The following is a 19,421-nucleotide window of genomic DNA, read 5'->3' on the forward strand; positions in this document are numbered from 1 at the left end:
ACTCGACTACAGACCTAAAAGTGGCAATTCTTCAACCAAAAAACATTGTGAAAGTTCAAAGAGTCAATCTGCCTAGAAAAATATCAATTAAGTTGTTGCAAAACAGAGCAAAGTATAATCTTATAATCTCCTTTGGTTTTTCAGTTGAAAAAAAAAATATATTTTCTCTTCCCCTCCCCCTACTCTGTAAGTGTATACTTGTTCAGAATAGCTCTGATAAAATACCCACTAAATTTACAGCTATATAACAAATCTAGGCAGAAATGTAAAGTATTATAATGGAAACAGGTTTAAGACTTGTCAAGTTCTTATGTTCTGAGAACATCTCGGTTTTCAGGACTTGGCCAGTGACCCTGTAATGTTTACAAGAACAGGTGTTCTGTCTGGATGCCTACAAACTCTGAATACCAGTTAAGTCAGTGAAACTGAATGCATATGCAACTCCCAAGTACTCCTAATTGGGCCTGTTGCATATCGCTTCCAGGACCACATACGCCCACCCAGTCAGCTTCCCACACCCCTAGCAAGTGTCCTTTACTGTGGATGCTTTTCTGACTCTACCTCCTCTATGCTGCTTCCATCTCTCCTACTGCTGTTATCTTATTGTTCCACTGTGAAAATCAGGTCTCCCAAACTGTATGACATGTTGTAATACAAGTTAAAACTATTTGTGTGAGAACTTCAGTACCTTGCTTAAATATTGCACCCAGTAAAAGAACTTTCCAATCAACTTGCAGAATAACTTACTTAGATGGAAACCTATCAACAGGCTAAGCTGTGTTTGCTTCTTATAGTGAGACAAAGGTGCAAAAAACACTTAAAAACAAGGTTAGCAGTTTCAGCCAAGTGACTCCTTTTACCTCAACAGGAATTGCATTGCTAAAACCCAAGAAATATTTCAAAATTTATCCCTAATAACCACAGTTGCCAACTTTCACGCGGTCAATGAGCACCCCGACTTTCACAATAAGCCAAAAATCAAGCTAAACAAAGGCCAAAACAAGGCCAAAACAAAGGCAGAAACAACCCAAACCCTAAGAACCCCAAAGCTCTATGTGACTACATCCACCCAGGCGTGCAGTCTGGGACTGTGGTGGGCCCATTGTGCACCCCTGACCCTCTCCCCTCCTTGCCCTGCTTGCCGCAGCCAATCAAAAAAAAGAACCAACAAGGTACAACAAGCAATAAGCTACAAGCCAAACAAGCAAAAAGCCAAAAACTAGCCAACAAGCAACTCACAAACCAATTAAGCCAGAAACAAGCCCAATATCTGCATTTTTTTCACGGGTTTGGCATGTCTGCCAATAACCCTAAGCACTTTACATCATTTTATATTTTACTGAAGACATCCTATGAAATATTAAAAAGATGCTACTAATTTTCAAAGAATTGGACAAGGATATAGCTGCCCCACTCCTGACAAATCTTAACAAGCAGTGCCTCGATTAAAAACTGAAAGCAATGCTTAGAAAATTTACCCCCTAACCATGGTGGAACAGAATGCTGTCATGAGATAATGCTGATCAGCTGCTAGGTAAGAAGACATTTATCAAAAATAAATGTAGATGCAATGCCAAGAGAGTTATTTTCAAAGTGGGAGATATTTATACTGTGACAACATCCTGTTCCATGCACTTTATTTGTATTAGTATTTGTATTATATATCACATGTTTGGGGGGAATTAGTCTGGTGTATATGAATACAGCCATTCATATGGTTCCTGTTCATATGGACTGTTGCTCCACTTACTGGTTATAAAAGCTGTATTCTAATTATCTTACAAAACAGACATAGGGCCTAATCCTGCATCCCCCGCTTCACAGAAGACCCACTGGCTTCAACACCATTTCCATGAGGGGGGTTTGCACAACTGTGAACTGAAATTCAATTTTTTAAAAAATAGAAGTATTGTCCTTGTAAAAAGGATTATATATTTATATGAATAAACTGCTGTATTACTGTTTGCAAATGTAACCCTCCATCTTTTCCTTTCACAGGAAAGGAGATTCAAGATTCAGCAATTTGATTGGCTGGCACTTATTTCATTTAGCACAATTAGATATAAAACCTGGCTTATCCACCGACAAGTAATCGGTTCTAATGCAAAATGGTATGACTCCAAATAAAACACCAATACCATCTTGGGACAGAGTGCTGGAAGCTGGCAGGTGAGCCAGCACTCTGGTGACTTATCAGCTTCCCTGAAGAAAGCTGATGGAGGATGTGCGAGCTAATTGGCTGATCAGGCTGGGAAGCTGGATGAGTCAATTAATCCAGCAGCTATGGGGTATAAGGAGTCCTACTCCTGGGAGAATTCTGTGCTACTACGCAATGCAGAATTTTGCAGAAATTAACTGGTTTTGCGCATAATTTCCTTCTCCCCCCCACCCCCACCCATCCAGAAATGAGCTGCCATGCTGCTGGCCACTACTAGGAGCCACTGGACCCAGCAGAGCCCAGTTTGCACATAGAAGACACTGCTGGGGGGAAGGAGAGGGAGCTAGAGCAGGGGTGGCTCTGGAGCCACAAGTGGCTCTTTAGAAGTTAATATGCAGCTCCTTGTATAGGCACTGACTCCAGGGCTGGAGCTAGAGGCGCCAACTTTCCAATGTGCTGGGGAGTGCTCACTGCTCAACCCCTGGCTCTGCCCCCACTCCATCCCTTCTCGCCCCCTCTCCGAGTCTGCTATGCCCTTGCTCTTCTCCCTCCCACTCCAAGCCTCCTGCATGGCTTGAAACAGCTGATTGGGAGGTGCGGGGAGGGAAGGGGAGGCATTTACAGGGCTGCTGGTGGGTGGGAGGCACTGGGAGTGGGGGGGAGCGGATGGGGGGCTGCTGATGTATTACTGTGGCACTTTGACAATGTACATTGGTAAAATCTGGCTCTTTCTCAGGCTCAGGTTGGCCACCCCTGAGCTAGAGGTTTCCTGGCAGCTGTAGTGCCCAGCATACCCTGAGGGAAGGAGACAGCAGAACACAGGAAACTCCATGCAAGCCTGGGACTGAGCATCAGGCTGTTTCTCCCTCTGGATTCCTGGGTTCTGGGGGCAGGAAGTACAGGTATCTGGGCCGGGCAGGCCTGTGGCTCGGCTCTGGGTGGGGGAGGGGTAAGTAGGGGGCAGAGAAACAGGAACTGGGTTGTCATAGGGGTTTCTTTAACTCTCTACTCCTGAAGGAATTTTTGTGTGTGTCTGTATTGTTACAGACATACTTGCTAACAAGTATTTTGAAATAAATTATCAAAATAATTGAAAATGGCATGATTATGTAGTGTTATTTTGACAAATAAAATTTTCAGAATTTTAAAATATTGTATATTATGTATTTTTTAAAATCTGTTGAATAAGCACACTGGTGCCATCTTCTTATAAACTGAAAGCCTTCTCTGCATTGCTTGGGCACTCAAAATGCCAATCAGCTTCAATGGGCATTTTTGATGTCTAGAGAATGTAGAATCAGATCTACGTTGAGACAGTAGGGAAAAAAAAAGAGCACATAATGGCTTTTGCTGTCATCACAAGCCCTCCTCCTACACCTCCACCCGGTGGGCATACTGGTCAAGACTTCCAAAAGTGACCAGTGATTTTTAGTTATTCAATTTAATTTTCATCTAATTTTCAAAAATTGAGTGTTCATCATTTTCTGAATATTGGACCCCTTTACAGTGGAAATCCAAAAATTAAGGTAGCCACAATCAATGGTCACTTTTGAAAATGTTGGCCATTGTGGTTTTTTGCTTGAATTATAAAAGTAGGCCTTATCTGTTCTTACTCTGCCCCACTCAGGGGGAGTCCCTTTGACCTCAGGAATTAAGAATTCGCCCTATATGGCACACACATTTCCTAATAGCAGGCTATCCTCTTGTACTCCCTAAGAAGAGATCAAGGTTTGGGGGGAAAAAAGAATACGGACAACTGGCTAAGAAATTCAGTGTTTCTGACTACTGTCAAGTGCTGCTGAATATGCAAGGTACATTGTGGTTTAATGTGGTTGCTTTGCTCGTTAATGTACTACTTATGTATAACAATCTACTGTTCTCTAATGTTAATGAAAATAGCTGCATTGCAAAGACAACTGAAGTGATTATTATTAATACTTGCTGAATGTATTAAAGTATCTTCCTAGAGATAGACAAGAAACCTGCGTGTTCAACACTCATTTTATAATGAGCTAACAATATTTTTGAGTGAGAGACAAGGCCATCACCTCCCCATTTACAATACTTTCTATTATTCTTTGTTCTACATAAACTAAAAAAGAGTAACATTAAGAGCACTCTCTTACATAGGTTTTCTATTTTCATTGAACCAGTGAAACAGTCAAGGTCAAAGATAATTTACAATCAGCCATTACAAGTAAAAAGAGCTTTCACAACTGTGCATTCATGCCATCCTGTCTTAACACAGGACAAATGAAAGTGTAAGTGAGTCAAAGATAAAATGACAAAGACTGAAACAACAGAAAAAAAAGGCTGATTGCTTCCTGAGACTTGTGTCACTGAAGGTGACAGAGAGCGTGCAGTTAAATTGGAGATTCAGAAATGGGAAACTGTTTCCCTCTAAACCAAACAGCAAAGACTTAGAAATATGATTATCCTAAAGAATGACAGGAAGCTACCACTGAACTCCAAGTGAAAACCTGGGGAATAAACCTGGACCCTGATGATATCAGTCACAAGACCTTAGACACAAGCCAACCAGGACCATGATGACAAGCTGACCACACCTGAAGTGAAGCTGAACACCATCACCAAGTATGAAGACCCAGGTACCCAAATGGCCACCTGTGGCTATATGATGTTAGATAAAAACAAAGCAAAGGGGCAAATTCAAACTCACTAGAGTTAAGGATGAATTTCCCCAGAGAGTATTAAAGAGAGACTACAGACCAAGTTTATCTGAAACACAAGAACCCATCAACAGGTGAAAACTATACCTAGGTGACAAAAGGATTAGATAAAATCTTTAAACTATTAACCTCAATATACTTAACTATAACTTGATTTGTGTCTGAGAGCCAGGCTTGTGTGCAAACAAGAGGTTAAGATTAAGATATCAAACGGCCATGGAAGGTTATTACTTAACTCATGGCATTCATCTGTTTACTGGTATATAAACAAAGACTCCTTTTACTATAATCAAGAATATCCTTATGTGATTGCCTAACTTGTATTCTTTTATTGACTTTGAATTGCTGTGTTATTGCTTATGGTGACATCACCAGCAGAAAGCCATGTGGTTCATTAGTTTGCAGCACTGTGTTCACCCAGTTTTTATACACAGAGTTCCTGTGTTGATTTATTCTTTGTAATTCCTTGCCTGTCATTAGCAGGAATAAAGTAGACTCAGGTTGCACCTAAACTGACTCCAGAGTCTACCATCTTTAAATAACCAGAGCAAAACTGGGTTTTAATAAGTGAAGATAGACTTTTAAATTGTTTCTTTATGGTCTCTTTTTGCCTCTACAGCACAGCAGATGAAGTGGAGAATCAGCACCTTGCTGCAGATAACTAAAAGTGTTGGTTCTCAGTTCAACAGCAACCTTCTTATCAGAAATCAGCCAGGAGTAGCACAGCACAAAGCAGACCACATATAGGACTCCACACAAAGAGCTAAACTTATGCCAAATACAACCTGAATCTTAAAATTGCTTATCTGAGCACCAAAGAAGGGCTCCAGAAAGGAAACCAAGAGGTTCCAACATAAACAGAAGCTCATCTCCACAGCTGTGTCAGCTTATTCATGCAATTAGTGCCTCAAAATCAGAAAGAGCTGTTAAGCTTGTGGGCACTGTGCAGGTACCTAACAGTTCACATACATCAGCAACAGAGGTGGACCGAGGAGAGGGATATGAAAGGTATCCAATGAGATGACTTTAGGCAAAGTAAAAAAGGAACATGCTCTTAGTGGGTGAGTTTATTAGGCCTACCCACCTACAGCTGGAGAGAATCAACCAGATGAGCCAAATGGCAATGTAATGTACCATGTTTAGGAGCGCAGTCTAAATATGACTGTCCAGTCCAACAGCTCAAGTGGCTATTGCCTTTGCTAAGGCAAGGTGGGTGAGGTAATATCTTTTACTGGACCAATCTCTGTTGATGAGAAAGACAAACTTTGAGCTACACAGAGCTCTTCTTCATTGCATATTGCCTTTGTTGTGATTCTGATAGCTGCAACAACTCCAGAAAATCCAGACGAATTTTTTTAGCTGAGGTTTAGCAAATATGACAAGTTGCTGGAGGTGAGTTCTTCTGGGGGACAAAAATAGGGCAAGTATCTCCTTTAAAAGCAGTCTATGCTCCAATGCTTCATATTGGGAATAAAAAAATCCCAGGGTATGTAGTTTAATTTATCCCCTCTAACAGCCAAAGATTAGACCACTGACTGTATTAACTCCATCTTTAAATCTTTGAAAAGATCAGTCCTTGACCTTCCACTGGCTGTTTTAAATCAGAAGCAGATTAAACATTAATCCTAGTGACGGTAGCCCAATGTCCGGGGGTGAGTTCAAGGCCAGCCAACTCCGCTAGAAGACCAAAAATAGGCATGAAAGGAGGAACAGCCCAACTCCCAGAATCTCAATCACATATCATAGAATATCTGGGTTGGAAGGGACCTCAGGAGATCATCTAGTCCAACCCCCTGCTTGAAGCAGGACCAATCCCCAATTTTTGCCCCAGATCCCTAAATGGCCCCCTCAAGAATTGAACTCACAACCCTAGGTTTAGCAGGCCAATGCTCAAACCACTGAGCTATCCCTCCCCCCGATATTCATGTGATCAAAGCAGAGAGGGCAGAAAAGCAGGCAGCATGCCTCATAGACTGCTGCCAGCCAAGAGGAGGAGTCAGAATAACCAAAGCAGAAGAGGCCACATGGATGCTGGGTGTCAAAATTTCACTTTATGACCATTTAGTAACCTGATAAAGGAAATGGGAAGACCACAGTAACTGGGCAGTCTTCATGTGTGTCTGTCTATTCAGGTGCTCATATGTCCTTCACCACAATGACAACAGAGCATTTCACAATTATCAGTGGATGTCATCCTCTAAACACTCCTGCGAGGGAAGGGATTATTATCTCCATTTTAAAGATGGGGGATGGCATCATACAGTAAATCTGTATTTGAGGTGGGAAGCTGAATCCAGAGTGGCTGGGAATTGGACACAGGTCTCCTTATCTTTATTATTATTTGTATTACCCTAGCACCTAGGGGCCCAAGTCATAGACCGAGATTCCATTGTACTAGCTGCTGTACAAACACAGAACAAAAAGAGGGTTCCTGCTCAAGGGGATGGGGCGAATCTCCTGCATCTCAGCCTGGTGCTGTATCCAATAGAGGTTTTCAAACTTTTTAGGCTGCGTACCCCTTTCCAAATAATGTAGTTTACAGTGTATCCCCATCTGAGCAGGGTCATAATATACCTATGATTAGAATGCCAAATCTTACTAAATGAAATGTGTTGTCCGCCGTTACAGGATTTTTGTCGCATATCCCCTGACGGGAGCTTGCGTACCCTTAGGGATAGGCATACCCCAGTTTGAAAACCACTGCATGAGACCGCCATTCCTATTCTTGCCTGCAAGAAAAACAGCCAATAGACTAACAAACTGAGCCAATAGACTAACAGACTGCCTTGAGACAGACTGAGGAAGGATTGACTGGCAAACAGATTAGCATGGAGCAGAGACCAGAGTAAGAGTATGTCTACACTACTGCTGTGAGCATGCTTCCCAGAACACACAGACAGATATGCCTTACCTCTGCTCAGGCGAGCATGCTAAAACTAGCAGTGTAGCCAGGGTTAGCATGGGCAGCGGCTCAAAGCTAGCTGCCTGAGTACAAAGCCACCCAGATTCTCAGGGTATGTTCTCGGGCTAGCCTGAGTCACTGCCTGTGCTACTCCCACTACACTGCTGTTTTTAGCATGCTAGCTCAAGCAGAGCTAGCACCTGTCTGTCTACCTGTGCTGGGAAGCACACTCCGAGCTGCAGCGTAGACATACCCTAACAGGCAAGAACACCAGTGGCAAAAACACATGCTTGCTGATTAGAGGAAAGAGATGATGCCAGCCCACATGCATCTGAGAGAATGATGCATTCTCTGCATTTTATCATTCAGGGTGTGTAGGGCTGGATGGAACATGGGCTGCTGGGATGGGACAAAGGTTAAGGATGTGTGTGGCATGTGAAGATGAGTCTGACAATGGGAAGCTGAGGAAGATAAAGTCTGTTGGTTGACAGTTTGGAAGTGCCTGAGACTCCTGAAGTTTGGCAGATTTGGGATTTTTTAACCTGGAAGTTATTTTCCTTCTTTCTTAAATCAGATGTAACTAAGCTGAGTGCAGGTCAGCTGAAAATATTTTTAAATGCAGGGCTTTGGAAACAAAAGTTCATGCATTTATGTAGATGCTATTTTGCAAAATGTGTACATATTTTTACAGGACCAAATTCTACCTTTATTTATACCTGTGCAACTCCATTTTCAGTGGAGGTGTATAGGTATGAAGGAAGAATTTGCTACACAATCTATACAATTATAATTAATCTTGCACAGTGTATATACGGTATATAATTCTGCACATTATTAGTTTGACTAAATGTTCTAGACATAATACCACAGAAAATAGTCCACACTGCATTATGTACTTGAATTTAAAAATTAACCATAAACTGTTTCCCCCCAAAAATATGTGAAATGCACAAATAAAACAAAGACTATATCCTGGAAATATATATGCTTTGTGTATTTTCCACACCAAAAGGGCAGAATAACTTGCAACATACACGCCCAGCAACGCATGCAGAAGAAATTAATGAAAGCAATATGCTACCATTTCTACCCCTTGTGTGTATTATTACCAAGGGCTCCATCCAGCAGAATATACCTGCAACCTTCTGATTTGCACAGGCCGCAGAAGGCAGTAACATATTTTAGAGCAGAACTTATGCTGATCTGGGACTAGGCTGGTGCTAACTCAGCGCACTACAGCCATCTCCTCTCCCAGTGAACCAAGCATAATTCAGATGCAGGAGAGAACTGAGCCTCAAATGTACACTGTATGTTTTATTTTTGCATATGATGCCTTCCTCTAGTATAAAAGCCCTTAGAACCATGTTTTGGTGAAATCTCATTATCCCCCAAACAAGCATCATGACTGTGGCAAACAACTTAGATCACTAACCAGAGCCAAAAAATCCCTGGTACCTTGCAAACCTCCCAGCTTGCAATGTAATTAGAACAAATATAAATAACAGAGCATAGTGCAATATCTTCACACTGAGAATTGTTGATTCCAATTCAGCCAGCATCAGCGCACTTTCTTAACAAAAGACAAGGTAAAATCCAAAAATAATGTGTAAGGTGTATAAGTCAGATCCCTCACATTCACTCTCCCTTGGATCTGTTTACATCCAGTGAACCTGGTTATCCCATCAACTGCACCAAGCTACCATGGACTCCAAAAGAAGTTGCATGCAGGCAACTGATGAGAGGAACAGGCTCCAATGTGTAAAGAAGTCTATATTAGAGCAAAGGGGTTTAACTTAAAAATCACCTCTGAATTTGGTCCAGAGAGTGCACCCATTCATGTGTAAAGAGGCAGAAATCCAACAATATGATTTTCTAATTTTTAGTTATTTCATATTTCCTAGAGTGGTTTAATAGTTATTTATTTTTAAAACTCTAGTTCGGTTCAAGTCTCACACATTAGATCACAGCTAGTGCATTTTGGTATGACATAACATACAGGTTGGTGGAAACAAACATTAAATGAGACTGAATTAGACCTACAACTGCAACTCAAGAAGTTTTCTATTTAAGTCTTGTGCAATGGAAAATAGCTCATGGAAAATAATGGTAAACACCCTGTCAAAGTGGTTCACGTAATTTATAAATTTATTTCCCTCATTATTCTTTATAGATAGAGACAGTTACTTGAGGGTTTTACTTTCATTGTCTTTTTACATACACCCAAAACTCTCCTCAGTGCTTCACAATACTGACAACAAGATAACCAACAGGCCAATTCTGAAAGTGCTTATGCACACGACATGAGTAGTTCCAGTGAATGTAAGTATACTTAACCCCTACTTGTTCCAATTTTCATAAATACATATACTTAAACATAGCATTTTTCCTATATATTTATGCTCCTTCCTATTCCTGTTTAGGATTTATAGTTAGAAAGCTAAATTACACTGTAAGAGGCTTTTGGTAAAACAGTTTTTTAACCAAAAATCCTAAACAGTAACAGTATGATGCTATGCCACATATTGTTATTTGATTATGCAGGCTTCTGATCATTTAAAATGCCTGCACCAGAAGGAACTGGTTTCTAACAATACTGCAGTAGTCACACTAAATAAGGTTTAACAGTCATCTGCACTACATCATCTACCTCCAGTGCCATTGTCTAACTCTAATTTTGAGAAGCAATTCTATACCACATACTGTAAAGATGAATTGTACTGTACACAATCCAATCACTGTGGAAAAATTTTAGTGCCAGCCTAGTGTGATCCAGTATTACCATCAAATGTATTGCCTTCAAAATTAAATGTTTTTAAATGATTCGTATTTTTAGAAAATGTTAGAAGTAACATTTTTTCAGTTCTCAAAATCAGCAGAAAACAAACTCCAAAAGATGCAAAAACAATTGTATTTTTCTGATCTTATTATTCAACAAAACAAGCCTGTATGTGACCAACAAAACAAGAACCTTTTATTAGAACTGAAAGAAATGCACAAAAAGCATTGTTCTTTATAAAATTAACCATAAAATTGGCTATTTTTGTAATCTCTCTACAAATAGGGAATGAGATGTCTAACTAAGTAGCTTACGATTCAGTGTGTATATTTGATCATATAAGTCATCAGAATTTTCAAACACTGGAGAAGAGAGATCCCACATTATACAGTTTCTACAGATTCCTACTGCAACTGATTCGTGCACTCATGATAATTGCCTACCAGAGAACACAGTATCTGACTGAACATATATTGTCAAGAGAAACAAGGCTTACCTGAAAGTGCAAAATTATGGTCCATATTAACCCCAAAGTCAACTTGGGATTTCCATCTGTTATGTCATCATTTCTAATATTTACCAGTTTCACCTGCCATTGTGGAAAAATAAATGTAAAAGCTGAAACAAATTGGTGCTGAAAACGTTTATTCCACCACTCAGGTTTGACTGTAAACTAAACACTACTTGAATCCGTAATGTATTCAGTAACAAACATATTAGACCACATTTCAATACAATCTGTCTCCTTTGTGCAGTGCAAAGGACCCAGCTTCTGGTCGTAACTGGCCAGTTGAGAACCACCCTAGTGGGGACGAACTCTCAGCTAGAAAGTTTCTTGTGCCAGCTGTCCCGCATCCCGGTGCAAAGGGCATGTCAGAAATAGAGAGGCTGTGTTAGGGGTGTAGTACATCAGGGTACGGACAAGAGTGGACTGTTGTAAGTCATCCCAGGGCTGAGAGCAGCACAGGACAGCCCTTAGACTGAGGGAACTATAACTGGCTCCCTGGCACCCTCCCCCTCCACCCACTCTCCTGCACCAAAGAGAGCTCAGCTGCAGGAGAGAATGTGGCCCACTAAACCAATGACAATATTTTATAATGTTTACATTTCTAATAATAATTAATCATAAATAAGCACATATATAGCACTTCACACCTTCAAATTGTTTCTCACATCTTAACTAATGAACAGGATTAAAATTACTAACTGAAGTTTCAAAATCAATGGTCAATCATATTTGCAACTCCAATAATCTCTCATTCAGAATGGGTTACTGACACCTTTTGGTAACCTATTATTATCATCTTCATATATAATATAAACATCAAGTGCATATATATGTATGTATGTATAAAATGTGCCTATTTAGTTTGTCAACTGAAAGATGACCCAAATAAAATGCACTTGATGCTTATATTAATCAATAATTATTTGTGTATGTTCTTTAGGATACACACTGCATCAACATTTAATGTGCAAGGCCATATTTTCTTCTTGACTCCCCACATAGGTATAACTACTGTCAGTAGGCATTCCCCATGGAACAATATATATATATATATATATATATATATATATATATATATATATATATATGTATATGTATATGTATATGTATATGTATATGTATATGTATATGTATATGTATATGTATATGTATATGTATACACACACAAATATATCCCACAGTTATAAAAAAAATTAAGAGATCCTAATTTTTCCCCTCCTATTACATTATAAAAACTGTTCAGTTTTGACAAAAATGTACCCTACAGTCACATATTGCTTTTATTTTACTCATTTGCCTTTCCAAAGTTAACCCTCACAATTATGGATATTTGGGGCCTATCTAACCTAAATCACAATACACTATTTCCAACAGGAAGTCACCCAACCAATCTTGTGCAAGATGTTTTCCAAATATCATTTTTAAATGTGCCTTCTCTATTCCAGGGTTCTTGGGAGCTACCCCAACTGCTGGCAAAGTTCCCTTATCCTTGAAGTCTGTGATAACCACTTGTGTGCAAGTATCATCTTCCTCCAGACTGGCAGTCCCTCTGGCAGGGGCACTGAAACCTTACACAAATCAGGGTCACGCTGGCAACTTGCCAAGGTCCCAAGAGCTGCACCTAAGCTGTGTAAAATAGAGGAGACTGCACAGTAGCCATCCTATTTAATACGGACATGCAGGATGAAAAGACCACCGATGACACCATACAATATTCTGCCTTGATTCAAGAGTCCTGAATACTCAGATCATAACAGATCATTGCATGCTGAAACCTACAATCTCCATTGACTGCTGCACCTTAATAAAAAGGAACATGGTTGCGCATTGCATTTCTTATGGATTTATTGAACCAGGGTCTCCCATTTAGAAATAAGCTATAGCACTACCAAACCACCAGCGTCTAGGCTGCACAAATATGCTATTTTTGATTGTCAGCCTGTGTGGCCGTTCGTTTTCTTAGTGCAGATCCTATTTCCACTGAGGTTAGCTGCAAAGCTCCCACTGACTCCAGCGGTACGGGACTGAATCCTCATTGCGCAGATGTCAGCAGGTGGCATTTCTTATTTAAAACGAACGTATTGCTATTGTGTCACTTTTCTATTCTTCCAGCCAATGTTTAAAGCCAGCAAAAAACGCTTTTCAGCACCAGTTCACAACTCATGACTCTTCATGCCAGCTCTGCCAGCACCAAAGGGCTGTAAAGCCGCCATAAGTGATTACTGGGGAATTCTCACAAATTACCTGCCCCATGACATGGAGGCATCATAGGATGCAGGTTGGGGGAATTCCTGTGAAAAGGGAGCATTGGCCTGAGTGCTACTGTGCTCCAGCTATTCTCAGCTGCGAGAATGGCTACCTGGGGCCATCGACAGCTGGATGTAAGTTAGGGCAATATCTGCAGCTGCTTTGCTGGGAGTGAGATGACACTGAGGGCCCCCTCAGAACAAGGGAGGAACAAAAGTGGCTTTACACCTTTGCTCGACATCTCCCCTATCACCAAATGTCCACCACCATCAGTTCAGGCACCACAATAAATCAGATCCTTGTTTCTAACCATTTTTACTGTGTGCATTTTAAAAAAGAACAAATAGCATAGCTGTTCCTTCCCCCATCAAGCTTCTATTAACTGTATAAGTGCAATTTTCACTTAAGCTTTATTTATTAAAACTATTACCATACCTGGCGTTTTTTCAAATAGTCAAGTGCAATTTGTACATTCTGGAGTCTGTGAAAACGCATCCGACCTTTCTCTCGGGGCTAAAATTAGAAAATGAAAGTTATGAGATTTTCCAAAGACCAAAACTCCTACAAGGTAAAAAATCTGATTTAAAAGTTTCCATTTTAAATCCTTAAAACACTAATGTTTCTACATCTATTACAAAAGTGTAATTGAAACTTAAGGAAAAGTAACTGAGCTATGAATTTATAGAAAGCCTGTTTTCATTGCAGTTGAAATTTATTTGCACAACTATTGGAGAGCAGAATCAAAGGGCCCAATCCTGTAATCTGATCATTACAGTAGGTGCCTGTGTCCCGGCCAAGTGCAACTGATGTCAAGAGGGCTCCTCATGGGCACAGGGGCCTACCCATATGAACCAGATTGCAGGATCGAAGCCATAGTGGGAAATAACTAGATGTTGCATCATAACAAAAGATTTACAACATTTCAGTTAAACCAAATCACAAGTAATAATCATGTGTACCTCTGAGCTGTCCAATTAATGACTCTGGCAAGAATGTAATAAGAAAACTTACCTTAGTATGCAGGTGTGATGTGTGTTTAGATTTTGTTTGTGTTTTAACTACATATTAATAAATATATATTTAGAAACATGTCATGAAAATAAACTCTTTCCTACCAATAGAAATCCTATAACTGCAGTCTTAGTGCCTGTGTACTCCTTCCTCAGGTAGGATTTCATTAACTTCTGTTCTAGCACAACTGTGTGATCTACTATGTGAACACTTATGCAAGTGAGGCATGAGGAAAGTTAAGGATCCCCCTCATCCCAAAGCAAAAACAAATCAACAAAGAAGAAACTATAAAACAATTATGCATGGTGTGTTAATGAAAACATGGCAAAACAGCATTCAGTTAGTGTAAAATCACCAGCAGGAAGAATTACACAGAAAAGGAGTTTTTTACTTAGCTGTCAGAGATCAACAATAGGAAAGCAGTTAAATTTATGTCATCACAATATAATATCCTTCTTCCTTATTTCAGATTTTTCACAAACTGTCACAGTAATATGCTCAAGCATACTACAAACCACTTATGCAGCTCAGCGATGAATATGAGTATTTCCTCAGACAATCTCTGTGAAACAGTCAGACAGTCACAGATTTTCCTTAGTTGAACTATTTTCCCCCCTACGGAATATCACGTGTTTGCCAAGAGGAAACATGATGAAATGCAATTGGAAAAGAAGCAGAGACTAAAACACAAAAATGGAATTTTACGTTACCATATAAGATTTCAATCGGTTTTAAAACTACTGAAAGGTTTGGATCAATCCCTGCAGTTTTTATCATAGAATAACTTCCATGAGTGGGACTAAGGACTACAGAATTGGCATCTTACTTTCCAAAACAAGGAGAGTTTGCTGAAGTCCAGACTGTCAAAAAGTAACAATATAAGATCACAGAGGGGAAATATTATACAGCTAAAGTACAAGTATCTTGAGACACATTATGCCCTTGGATGAAAGCATACAAATTCCAATGAAATCATAAGAGCAGCATGACACACTGTGCATCCAAGGATAGAAATTGGACCCCAACATACAAAGCTGCTTTAGCAAACACTAGCAATGCTGGTTCTACAGAGGCATGAAACAACTTCCTTTGGACCAGCCAATACTCAACATTTTACAGTTTTTAAGTAGATACTTCCCTTCTGGATGACATAAATCAGTCAAAAAATTGGTAATTCAGCATCTGTTGCCATAAAATAAGCCCTACAAACAATCAATATATTTACTAGCTGAAGCACTACACATAGCTATGAGTACACTACCACTGTGCACTATCTACTTTGAAAAGTGACATAGTTAAATCAGATCAACCATCTTTGTGATGATAAAAGAATATTTTCATAATTAATCTAAATTCCATAATTCCACATAATATTATGTTGTACAAATGTTGTATATGAGAGTTTTACTCCATTCAATGGAGCCAAGATTTCACCCTTTGCTTATATTGTCTGCATAATTGCTACATAAATTACAGTGATTGAAAATAAAAAGAAATCTTAGTGTAACTGAATATAAAATAACATAATTACATAGTATTTTGATTGTCGCCTACATAGTGTTGTATTTGTACAACTTTTTTAAGTGTAGTGATTGAAAATAAATGGAGATCTTAAAGCTTTGCATGTCACTGTTTGCAAATGAACTGAATGAAAAAAACATCTTTGTCCATATCTCCATCTTATCAGTCTTTTCCAGAATATGTATATCCTGGTTGATCAGCATGAGTTCTTTTGTCCTTTCCACTGAACTACGGCAGAACACCAAACTAACAGGTTACTTTTAAGTTAGCAGTCACCACACTTCAAATACTAAGTTAGTATAGTTATGGGGGTCGGCACGTACCCCCTTATCCTCATCCTCCACATCCTCATGCTGTTCATACGCGCATGCTTCTGTTGAACTCACCAACCGTAAGGTCTTCAAAAAATCTCGCTCCCTTGGCTAATGAATATAACAGACAGAAGATAGGACAGCAAAGACACAAGACAGACCACAAATGAAGAGAAGAGCATGAACAGAAGAACATAATGAAGAGAACAAATACCAAGCAAGGGAAGTAATGCTCACAAAGAAAGGAAATGACACCCGAGGAGCGTATTAGACAATTTCAGGGACATTTTTTCCTTGCTATTTGTACTTTGTTTTCTTTAATGTGAAATAATATTAACCATCCAACATTTGCTAAAGAAAATCCAAGAAAAAAAGGAAACGAGATAAAGAACTAGTACATTAATCTATAAAAAGAAAGAAGTTTCATGATCACAGAAGAAGACTGACAAAAATAGTTCATATTCCCCACACTGTTCATGGTGTGGTATGTATCAACAGAAATACAACTTATGCCTCTGGGATCAACAGTCGCATAGTGTGGGATATATCAAAGAGAATCCTAACAGCCCACATCTGAAGAGTTAGCAAACTGCATAAATGGGTATATAATGGCCTGAAATTATTGCACAGTGATTAAAAAAAGCTCACCAGGGTATCCCCAGAAAGGACTTCTAGAAGGGAGATCAAGTTATGTCCATCCCTCAGGTCTTCATACAGATCATTCACATGCTTGCGAACCTGCAGAAATAGAGAGGGAGAGAGAAATGAAATTTAAGATGCTGTATCTTTCCAAGAATTCACCATGATATTTAATGCTGTTTTTCTGTAATGTACACACACTTATATATCTCAACATGCCACTCTTGGTTTGTTCAGTCACTATGCCAAGAGAAATACAAAAACAAAATTAGCTGCAATGTAAACTTATATTCAACCCTCTTCCACATTTTCCATATTCTTATATTTTATTAAATATGGAAAGAAGAACAGTGGAAAAGCCACAAGATAGGCAACAAATTGTCAAAGTAACGAAGGCGTAATCCCTACCATGTTTACTGAGGCCTAATACCTATCTACTTTGGCCTACATAAGGATCAATTAAGGAAGACACAGTTCGCACCCAAGTCAGAATAAATTGCAGAAAAAAAAAAAAAAGACAGAGCTAAATCCTGCCCTGATTTACAGCCCGTGCAAACTGGCTGGATCCAGGCAAAAATGTAACCCATATTTTGGCCCCTGAACCAAATACAGCAAAAAATTAGTAGAAACCTATCACTCATTAATCAACAAGAATGTATCTCATCATTCTCAGCTTTCCCTCTTAAACAGTGTATCTACCCAAGGCTCACTTTTTTTATCCATCCCATTGCTATAATGAATCATTATATTCAACTAACCCACTGAGTTCTGGTTCCTCAAACAGTACTTTTAGCACCACTTCAAAAAGTAACTTTTAACCTGAACACGCTCTCCCTTAGGCCAGATTCTGCCTTCAGTTACATCCATGAAAGAACAATGTCAACTATGCTGCACAAGTATAAAGAAGGGCAGAATTTGGCCACGATTTAAGATTCAGCAGTTCTGAGAGGACTTTCAACATTTCTAACTGCTCTGATTTTGGATTATTTTGGCACAAGAGAGGCCATCCAACCTACTAAATTGGGACACAGAGGCTCTCATTTCTCATAGAGGCAGAGACTTTTGACATTGCCTGCCACGGCAGAGGTTGTAGGGCTTTCATCTACGTCCTCATTTTGGGTCCCCATTAAAACACCATACAGCAGCGTTCCCCAAAATTTTGAGTCCCCTCCCACCTTACCCTGTCTGCACTGCCCCCCTTCAGACTCTGAAGTGGGGCCGGGGTTCAGGGGAATGCAGATAGGGGGCTGACACTGGGGCCTCAGCTGGGGGTGGATGTGGGACCTGGAGTGGGGCTGGGGTGGGGCCGGAGCCACAGCCAGGGGTGGGAGCGGAGCCACAGTTGGACTGCAGTGAGGGCCAGCAGCCAGCCTCGCGGCCAGGTGTGGCTCCAGCCCCGCCCCGTTCCCGTCCCCAGTCTCAGCCCTGGGCCGGGAATGGAGCTGCAGCCAGAGGCTGAGGCTGGAGCAAGGCCAGGAGTAGAGGCCCACCGAGGCTGGGGACGGTGCTAGGCGCAGGGCTTGGAGCCAGGGATGAGGCTGCAGGCGGGACCGGAACAGAGCTGGGGGCGGGGAGTGGCTGGGTGGCACTCCCTCCCTGCACCCTGTGCGGGCTGGCCTGGGCCCCACTGCGCCCCCCAAAAAGTTCCTAAGCACCCCCCAGGCAGCGTGCCCCACAGTTTGTGGACCTCTGTCTTACAGAAAGCTTTCTGAGTTTCCAGAATACTGTCTGATTATGGCATGCAAAAGGGCAGACAGGCTCTTCTTAGGCTTTTAATCCTGCCACAGGGGCTAAATTCTTCTGCCAATATGGGATCTATGAGATGATCTCTCAACTGTCAGCACATCTGTGTGCGTGAGAAGAGCATCAGGAATCAATCCAATTCCTCTTCTGCTTGCAGTAGGGAACTAGATCTGGGCTGTGGGAGAGATTTGTATATCCTTGTTATGAAACAAATAATTAACATATTTGTTGCTAGGTTTAAATAAATGTATTTTAGTTCAAGGTACCTTGCTCCTACTGCAATTTACAAAGACTATCATCTTAAGTGGGACTAACAACAGAAGCACATTTATGTTTATGTTGAAAACTAGTCCGAACAAGCCATCTGGAAGATTTTTCCATAATGAATTACTGCTGATGTTTTCCGAGATACTTGCGTATCACATCCACACAGCAAAGGCAGTATAATTCTACTTCTGGACATTAGATCAAGGTAGATATATTGTCAATTGTAAAAGGAGGTTAAATTCTCATACTAGCTAAAAAGAAAAAGCCTTTCCTGGATGCCGAACCTAAGAAGCAGTGCATGTGGGAAATGCTGAAGGAGGTTTTTGCTAGAGATAAAAACAAAGATGACATTGTGAAGCATGTGAAGCAAGTTCCTCTGCCCGATTCCACAGAGGTGGGAACACTGGAGGTAATTTACGAGGACTGTCTGTCAGCACTGCTTTCCGATTTAAAAAACACTAAATACATGTCTCTTGCAGTGGACAAATCAAGTGACATAAGTGACACGATCTAGCTTTTGCAGTTTCTTAGATTTTACGATGCTGAAATTTTCAAGGAAGAATTTTTGTGCTTAATACGATTAGAAACCTACACCACAGGTGAGCGCATTTTTGCAAAGGTAAAAGGCCTTTTTGAAAAAAATGATTT

General features: G+C 40.3%; 1 protein-coding gene across 26 annotated transcripts in view; it reads right to left on the minus strand.

The window, feature by feature from the left end:
• The window catches only part of DST (dystonin), a 470,941-nt gene that overhangs the window by 250,719 nt on the left and 200,801 nt on the right, over window positions 1-19,421 (minus strand). For 15 of the 26 annotated variants that reach the window (XM_073336294.1, XM_073336272.1, XM_073336271.1 and 12 more), the window contains 4 exons: window positions 16,773-16,862; window positions 16,200-16,235; window positions 13,717-13,794; window positions 11,023-11,115 (listed from right to left, as the gene is read on the minus strand). In XM_073336294.1, coding sequence (XP_073192395.1) covers window positions 11,023-11,115; window positions 13,717-13,794; window positions 16,200-16,235; window positions 16,773-16,862 — 297 coding nt within the window. The remainder of the gene's footprint in view (window positions 1-11,022; window positions 11,116-13,716; window positions 13,795-16,199; window positions 16,236-16,772; window positions 16,863-19,421) is intronic. The other 11 variants (XM_073336274.1, XM_073336298.1, XM_073336273.1 and 8 more) reach the window with 1 other exon arrangement.

This window comes from Lepidochelys kempii, chromosome 3 (genome assembly GCF_965140265.1).
Source record: "Lepidochelys kempii isolate rLepKem1 chromosome 3, rLepKem1.hap2, whole genome shotgun sequence".
Classification (NCBI taxonomy): domain Eukaryota; kingdom Metazoa; phylum Chordata; order Testudines; family Cheloniidae; genus Lepidochelys; species Lepidochelys kempii.